Source organism: Chaetodon auriga, chromosome 6, assembly GCF_051107435.1.
Source record: "Chaetodon auriga isolate fChaAug3 chromosome 6, fChaAug3.hap1, whole genome shotgun sequence".
Taxonomy (NCBI): Eukaryota; Metazoa; Chordata; class Actinopteri; order Chaetodontiformes; family Chaetodontidae; genus Chaetodon; species Chaetodon auriga.
The window spans coordinates 122,962-131,658 of record NC_135079.1 but is presented as its reverse complement, the minus strand read 5'-3'; the positions used below and the strand labels follow the sequence as shown (position 1 = coordinate 131,658).

The 8,697-nt window shown below is 43.9% G+C and overlaps 1 protein-coding gene across 1 annotated transcript in view; it reads left to right on the top strand.

Annotated features, from left to right (window-relative positions):
- The first annotated feature begins 1,091 nt into the window (after nucleotides 1-1,091).
- The window catches only part of tdrd12 (tudor domain containing 12), a 28,642-nt gene continuing 21,036 nt past the window's right edge, over nucleotides 1,092-8,697 (top strand). Inside the window, exons 1-14 of the mRNA XM_076732805.1 lie at nucleotides 1,092-1,272; nucleotides 1,715-1,879; nucleotides 2,005-2,141; nucleotides 3,306-3,425; nucleotides 3,614-3,669; nucleotides 3,819-3,904; nucleotides 4,200-4,377; nucleotides 5,169-5,224; nucleotides 5,309-5,424; nucleotides 6,430-6,481; nucleotides 6,651-6,730; nucleotides 7,248-7,319; nucleotides 7,648-7,708; nucleotides 8,215-8,322. Of these exons, the coding sequence (XP_076588920.1) occupies nucleotides 1,249-1,272; nucleotides 1,715-1,879; nucleotides 2,005-2,141; nucleotides 3,306-3,425; nucleotides 3,614-3,669; nucleotides 3,819-3,904; nucleotides 4,200-4,377; nucleotides 5,169-5,224; nucleotides 5,309-5,424; nucleotides 6,430-6,481; nucleotides 6,651-6,730; nucleotides 7,248-7,319; nucleotides 7,648-7,708; nucleotides 8,215-8,322 (1,311 nt within the window). The 5' untranslated portion in view covers nucleotides 1,092-1,248. The remainder of the gene's footprint in view (nucleotides 1,273-1,714; nucleotides 1,880-2,004; nucleotides 2,142-3,305; nucleotides 3,426-3,613; nucleotides 3,670-3,818; nucleotides 3,905-4,199; nucleotides 4,378-5,168; nucleotides 5,225-5,308; nucleotides 5,425-6,429; nucleotides 6,482-6,650; nucleotides 6,731-7,247; nucleotides 7,320-7,647; nucleotides 7,709-8,214; nucleotides 8,323-8,697) is intronic.

Genomic DNA, 8,697 nt, shown 5'->3' with positions numbered 1-8,697 from the left:
CAATGTAAAAAGTACAACAACTCACTTCTGAAAGTAGAAGTATGAAGTAGCATAAAATGGGACTACTTGAGTAGAGGACATTTAGTACTAAAACTACTACTAAAACGTCGAGACTACAGCGTTGGTGCTCTTGACCTGAAGTGATCTTCTTATCTTTTTCAGTTTGACTGTATGGATGAACTCCTCTGATCCTCTGATGAGCAGCAGGTCAAACTTTTCTCATATTCATTGAAATATCTCCTGGATGTGACGTAGAAGGCGGCTCACCTAGACGGCGGCTCACCTGAGGACTTTTCTTTTCCTTTATTGGAGAAAAATGTCTCAACAACTGTTGGACCATCATTGACTATTAAAGTTTCAACACACACACACACACACACACGTCCAATTGGATTACCTGGTGACGTTCGCCTGGCAGTGCCGCCATGTTTGACCTGTTTCTGGTCGTTCTTACTAAATGTCAAGAATTATATGTGAGAAAAACGAATGCTGAGCTCTATGACTCTGATGTAATGTGAGTACATGAGGGCAAAACTGGGCTGAATGACAGTGGATTTGCTCTCTGCGCAGTTCACCGCAGTTTGTTCAAGGTTTGAAAGGAAAATGGCGGAAGGCGCCAAATCTTCACCTTTGCTGTGATTATTTCTGTTGTGAGGACTGTTGGCTTTGCTCTGTTATTGACTTAGTAAAAACACAAGAATACCTATCTGGAAAAAGAACAATGGCTCCACCCGGTCACCTGGGAGGTAGGCTACGTCGTGTCTCCGTAACGACCGTTAACGTCCATAATAAGGACATTCTCCGCTGAAGTAACGTTAACGGCGACGTTCGCCTCCAGTTTTCTCTATTAATACACAGTTTTCCGACTGTTCCCGTTCAGACGTTCGGAAACAGGTAATGTCGTGTTTTTAGACGGAAGCCAAACGGAAGAAATACAGAACATTGTGTAAACGAACAGCTGTCACATTCATCTTCATACATTTTGATGTAGATGTCAGTGAACGATCGCGCCACCGGTAAGCTAAGTGAGCAAACGTTAGCTAACGGTGACATTAACACTAGCTAACGTTAGCTAGCTAACAGGCGCCAAGTAGTGTGAGGTGTAAACCAGTCCGACGTTAAATGAGTATTTAGCTGTCAGTCGTTACTTGGACTCGACGTTACAGTAAAATGGAAGCCTTCCTGTTGCATTTTGCTGCAGTGTCTCTTTTTTGTGTGTGTTTGGTTTGAACAGACGGGGCCACAAACATGCTGACAGTTTCATTGCTGAAGGTAAGTGAACGTTTCACTCAGCTAATGGCCAACGTCACCAGTGTGTCCTGTAAACTCCGTCAAATCTATCAAACGTGTGTTATGTGGCTAGTTGTGACCTTCTGTGTATATTAATAATGAGTAATTCTTTATTCACCATCAGTGTGTTGAAATCTGGACATTATTGGACCAGAAATCCAGTTTGTGAATTGAAATAAAATGACCGTGCACTTCCCGTCAATGGTTCCTGAAGGTTTAATCTCTGTTGATGCTCCACATGTTGTGTTAGTGGCTATGTTTACATGGACACTAATAGTGCGATTATAATACCATTGTGGCCTTAAATGCAAGTATGGTGGAGCCCATGTGAACACCATACTTAGATTGCGAGGACTATAGGACTGGAATTATTGTGAATGTGTGAATCTGCTAAAATGGGCCCAGTTTCTTCTGGCCTCTGCAGGTTGAGAACCCATCCTGCCTCTGGGGTCGGGTTGTTCAGGGTCCCGGCGGTGATGCAGAGACCACACAGCAGTATGATAATCTGCTGACTCAGATGAACCTCTTCTACCATGATGTCACTCACGACCAGCGCAAGCTGAAGCCCAGGTCATTAGAGGAGGGACAGGTAATGCAACGCTTGATTTTGGCCCTGTTTTTTGCACACCTGATTCAGCTGGGGGACACATTCTTGTGGCATCCTCATTGGACTGGAGGTGGACTGGGTGTGCGTGTTCCTGTATTTCCCCTCAGGTGTGTGTGGTGTACTGGTCAGTGATGAAGTCATGGTGTCGGGCTGTGGTGGAGTCCATCATTATGGACTCTGCGTCGTGTCGGGCTTGCTGCCTACTGGTCGACCATGGAGAACAGCTCGTCGTATCGTCGGACCAGTAAGACGAGAACAGTCCTGGGCTTCCTCGACACCAGACCACTACCATTTTACTGTATTAGTCCAAATACAAGACTACTTTCAGGGCTGTTCTTTAACTTTGTTTGCATGTAGCTCTGGTGCTGCAGAGGTCGGAAGTTTTGCATTACAGTCCACACAATTGTAGTGGGAGTATAAAACCTCCGTCAGCGTCCCTAATAACCACCATGTGGAGCATCGCTCATGCCTGAAACAGTCATGTGACTGGAGAAGGACATTAATGTTGCATACAGGTCACCATCCAACCCCAAAAAGTGCTTCACACAATGTTTAAGTGCAACAACAGAAAGAAAACATTCACATATCACACTTTGAATGAGCAGGATGAGTCTCAGTTCAAGTATCATGACACACAGAATCATTTCTATTAACTTCATATTGATCACAGAGTAAATCTGGAAAGAGTTTTTCTGTCATCACTGATTGATGCAAACAAACGTGAAATTGTTTAGCTAAAACTAGAATCTAAAAGATATCTTCAGGGTCTGTAAGCAGACGTGGATTCATTCAAGGGCTCAGTATTTAAGGATGGTCTCCTCCAAACTTTTCTGTACCAGCAGCTGAACTGGAGCTGTTTCGTCCACAGTTAACCAACAGAAATCCTTTTTCCACTTGGTCAGTAAATGTTCCTTCTCATTTTGTCCTCACATTATCTTTACTTTAAGCTAACACAGTTAAGCTAGCTTACGACAGGGAAAAAAGATGAATGTCTGTATTAAAGTTATGTATCAGTAAGATGCTGAAAACCATCATGTCTTCTTAAACATTTATATGAGATAAGAGCTAAATGTGTGTTGATCAACTATCTTGTATTAACATGCAGCTCCCAGTCATTAATTTTCACTTTGATAATGTGTGGCTTAAAATGTAAATGAGCAAAATGTGAATATTTCACCATAATTGGAATTAAAACAGAATTATGGAGCCTGCCAGAAATGTACTTTTAACTTTAGCATTCATTGTAACTATATGACAGCAGCCAGTTGACACGAATGCTCTGACTACAAACATCCAAACAAGTGATTCACCGCCACCTATCTAACACACACACACACACACACACACACACACACACAGAAACAGTGTGTAATAGAACGTCTGTGCTGTTCTCTTGTGTTCTCTGGAGGATCCGAGTTGCTCTGCAGAACTTCCTCCAGCTGCCTTTCTGGGTGAGGAGGTTCCACTTGGCAGGAATCAAACCCACAACCCTGCGTGTGTCTGTGTGCGAGGAGAAGGCGGAGCTCGTGTAAGACGTCTCGCTGCTCACCTCGGAGCTGTTGGTGGACTTGTGAACCATGATTAACACTTTGAGGGTTTCCAGTCTGTAAAGATGAGTCGCTCTGAAGCTCACTCACCTATCCCTGCTTTGTCTGTGTGCTATGACGTGGACAGATGCACTATTCGTACTGTGACGTTTGTTCTTCTCCTCTGCAGTCCGTCCACTCGGTGGGACAGCTCTGCTACACTCTACCTGCACAACCTGCTCAAAGGTGACAACAGTAGATGAACAACTGCAGGGTTTTTATTGTCTGTACATTTTACAGTGTCCTGTTCCATAAAGTGCCGTGTGTTTGGACGGATGTTTACATGTCTTTGTAATCTTGAAGCTTCACCTTGAAAGTTTGCTTCCTTCCATCAGCATCGACTTGGGCAGAGGCCGTCTTGCTGGAGTCCGAGTCAGACTCCACGTCCATTGAGCTCTACCTGACTGTAGAGAACATCAAGGTGAGCTTTTGCTCCTCAGTGCAGGATTTAGTCACATAATTCAGAAAAAGAGCTTCAGTTAGTTTGAACTCAGCTCCATACAGACATAAATACAGAAAAGATCATACATAAGCTGCTGCTGCTGCTTTCATCTCAGCATCTCACCTTTGAAGTTTCCTCTGAAGACAAATGAGCATTTTCCTCTTAATACTGAGGACAGCGTCCAGTTTTCATTGGCTTGCTCTCCTTTCTTCCTTGTGTTCGATAGTTATTGTGTGTTGTTTTTCACTTGTGTTTCATTTTGCTGATTGTTCAGATCTGTGTGAATGACGATCTGGTGGCCAAGAAGTTTGCGCTTTACATCAGAGAGTCAGCTGGCAGGGGCGGCCTGGATGAGGTGGACCAGATTCCTGTCATGTTATACTCCAGCATCTTAAGCCAGACTGTCTGCACAAGCTCAAACAAGCCGAGAGCACAAAGCCGACCACCTCCTGGTAAACACATATATTCATACATGCATCTGTCAAGATGAACATGGACGTCACGGTGGACTGAAGTAGTTGACACCACGCCACGTTTTTAAAGTTTTAAAGTTGATTCTTGGCCTTAGAAACAGCAGTTGACAAAGAAAAGGTTTCTGGAGCTTTGCTTTGCTCATATCACATGATAATCACCAGCGGGGTGGAGTTTTCCACAGCTGTCAGGTGATCGCAGATGTTCAAATTTCCATTTTTTGGAAATTTTAGGAACTTTCAGGCCAACGTGGACAAAAACTTTTTCCAGTTTTGTCCTTTGTGTATTGAACGCTGGATTTGTGTTGTGTGTCCTTTTACAAACCACCCTCTCATTTATGCACAGATAGTGAGCTCACGTATTTCCTATTTTAAGTCTCAAAGGTACATTTTTCACAGTTACTGTGAAAATTTCAGATTTTGTCATTCACACAGCAGCTTCGATGGCTTCCCCAAATGCTTATAGTCCAGCCGATTAGAAATCAGATTGGAGGACTGTGAGGGTTATGTTATTTCCTGCTGCAAGGTCTTTTTATGTTCCATTATGTCAGTTTTTGCACATCACTGAGGACCCTGTCCTGGACAGAGAACAACACTGCATCACTGACTGAGAAAGCCCAGCAGAGCCTCTGTCAGTTATCTGTGTTGAAGTTTGAACTGATGCTTGTTTTCAGCAGTCTTCATGTAGCTAAGCTTTAATCCCAGGAAGATGTGAACTAGTGTTGTGAATATGTTTTTACATTCACCCTGACTCTAATCTGTTGAACCCTCAGTGATGTCACAAAGTTTGGCTGCAGGTGATTGGCTGATGGCTCCCTCTTCACTTCAGGTCAGCAGCTCTGCGCTCTGTGTTTCTGTCAGTTCTGCAGTAAATATCCACACATCCTGACCTCTGACCTGTCTGCTGCTTTAGAGCCAACAACACCAGCTGAAGACCTCTGAGGAAAGCAGCCAGTCAAAGCCAACTGAAGAGCAGCTGTGTCCAGGCAGCCAATCAAAGACTGACTCAGACACTGTTGCGGCAGAGGGGTGAGCTCACATTTGGTTCAGGTCTGCAGTGCCCTGTTGAACAGAATAATGAGTAAGGATGAGTTAGGTCGTAGTGAGTGCAGTTGACTGACCTGTTTTCATATGAAGTGACTCCTCAGAGGACGCAGACTCGTCTCTGGCTGCAGCTCTGATCAAAAACCTCAGATGAGTGTGTGAGCATCCAAGCAGCAGCTGCCTGCCATCGGTGTGTGAGTGTGTTTGTGTACAAATGCGTGAATGAGAGGCCACTGTTTAAAGCCACTTTCCTAATATGAAGGTCAACACGGGACTGCATGCAGTCCGGCGGTGCTCCTGCAGGCGACCAGAAGTCCGAGCGATGATTCATTCAGGTCATCCCATTGAACAATGAGTCTCCATCAGCATGTATTTGAAAATGAGGTTTCATAGACTCTGCTCCTCAAGACTATTAACAGTCTTTTGTTGTCAGTGTTTGTTTTTTTGTCTTGACGGCAACTTCGCTCTCTGAGGTCGTCGCCTGGAATGATTCTCAGGTGACTCGTCAGAAGTTAATTAGAGGAATTTCTTTTCTCCTTAATGAGTTTGAGACCGCGGCACGGTGGTGCAGCAGGTAGTGCGCGTGCCTCACAGCGAGAAGGTCACCGGTTCGATCCCCGGGTCGGGCAGGGCCTTTCTGTGTGAGTTTGCATGTTCTTCCCATGCATGCATGGGCACTCCGGCAGACAGACCTCCCACAGACAGACCGAAAACATGCTCACATGCTGGTGACTCTAAATTGTCCTTAGGTGTGAGTGTGAGTGTGAATATGATTAAAAGAATCAAAATGCATTAAAATGCATGTGTTTATGAAATTGTTGTTTTCTGGAGTTCTGCTCTCTAAACACTTGATTTGGCCTCTTTTCCGTATTAAACGCACTAAATTGTTACGACCTGGTTTTATTTTAGGATCCTGTCACCTTCGTCATTACTGTAGAATTTGCAGGTGTGCACTTTGATTGGTTGATCGTGACCTCTGATGACCCACAGATTGCTGAAGTCTGTGAATGGTGGCAGCAGCTATCAGCAGGCGCCTCTCAGTGTGAGTACATGTCAAAGTGTTTCTCAGCCTTCATGCAGAGCTTCAAAGAGCTGAAGCTCCGGTTAAGTTTTCAGTACGTTTGCACAGTCAGGTACAAATCTCTAAACTGCAGGTGGTCTGATATTTTCCTGAACAGTAAATTTAAGACCTCACCCCCCCCCCCCATCAGGTCAGGGAGCATGAGGAGCTCAAAGACTGCCACCATGAAGAGAGGACTGCAGCCTCCAGCACCTGCTCGGGACAGGAAGTGTATGCTGCCAGCACGCTTTCAACAATCAATCCAGTTAACTGATTGAAGCCCCGCTGGGACAGGATTAAGATTACAGGGGAAATTACAGAAGAATGAAATGAGCACTGTGCTCCTCTGTCATTTAATTCAGCGCTCTGTACAGCACTTTTAAGCGTGGTGACATGACAGGATAGAGGGAGTCAAAAATCCTCCTGCTTCTCAGAGTCATAACTCATGAAACATGTTGATGTCATTCAGTGTGACTTCCTCTTCCAGAACACATCATCAATCTGACATTAAACGTCCAGAAAGCCACTTGGAAATCCTAGAAGACGATGCATTACTTTAAGTTTTCTTAAGTATCATATAGATACACAACATGATGCTCACATTCAAGCAGCTCTTTAAAATCCACTTTTCAGTGAAATGTTCTGCACTCATTGAACTATTTCCTGACATGACACATCATCAGTCACAGCAGGAATTCATTAGAGTGGGAAGGTGAGGAGTAAAGATGCTGCTCTCTTTATTTTGCAGCGCTTTGAATAGATCAGTGGAGTCGGGACCAGCAGAGACGTGCGGGAGTGAAGAAGACTCGGTCTGTTCACGGTGAGCTGCAGCTCAGATGGGAAACAGACCAACCAATACACTGAGTGACACATCAGCAAAGATAAAACAGGACAGTGTTTGATAATGGCCATGAACATCTGTTTTTCTACAAAGTCTCAAAGTTTGAGGAAAGTACAAATAAGATCCCAACTTAAAAAAAAAAAAAATAGTGTGAGTGCATGTAAGTGCAGAAAGTTTGAATAGATTCCAAGACAAAAATAACACGATTTCTTGTAAAATAGTATCTTAAAGGGTAAAAACACATGATTTTTTTTGTCATTAGTAGATATCTGAAATGTATAAATTCTGTCTGTTGTGTCTCGTGCAGCCTTTTGGAGTGGTTGAACCCGGAGCCTTTGAACCACGATCCAGATGTTGCAGACGACGTGGTATGTCCTCCCACTTCATTTTACACTTTACAGTCAAAATGTTGTGGAGTCGTGGTCTGAAGGTTGTTCAACCCAACAGCCCAAAAATATTGTGTGCTGCAACATGCTAATAATTCACAGATGTGTATTTACTCACACTGACGTGTGTTTACAGGCAGATGGATGATATGGCGACCTAAAATGATATTCAGTAGATGGTGTGCAAAGCACCACCTCAGCTTTTTCTCCACAGAAGTGCTCTAATGCTTCATGTTTGTGGAGGTGATGTTTATTTCAGCTCAGGTGACTCTTTTCCACTATAAAACTCTGCTGGGAACCCCAAAATGTAGTTGTTTCCGGCTTACTTTAGCTGACGTGTTGCGTCCGCTTTGCTGCTGATAATCAGCCGTTTCAGCGTCATGTGATGCCAGAATGCGCCATGCAGGGGAGCATTGATCTTTATCATGTTAAGACCATAGTTACTGTCTGGTTTGTCTTTGTTTCTCCTGCCTCCTGACTGTCCTCAGGTCCTTCCGAGTGAGCCCAAGAGGAGTGACATTCTGGTGCACTCTGCTCTCCCAGTCGAGCCCTGCAGCAGTCTGGATGATGCCCCCATCACAGATGGTCTCCGCCTGGTAAACAAGAGTTTTGTTTGAGGCTATTTAGACCTGAAAATGAGAAAAATCTAAAATAAAAAAGAGAAAAATTGATTGCACGAGACATAAAAAGATGTTGTGGAAAGTCACTGACTGACCTTTACTCACAGGCTCGACGGAAAATATCATGAAATTGTTTTACTGTTAATAACAGGTGTCCAGTTTTTAAACTTAGAAAAAGCCGAGGTCTGGAAAATGATGAAAAAATACAAAGGATAGAAAACTTCCTGAAAACACTGCAGATTGTTATGAGTGAAGGGTTTGACCCAAACGCAGATGGACAGGTTTGACAATCAAAACAGGAGACAGAGCAAAATACCCCAAAACAAGGAAGAAATGCTCATAAGCTCGTAA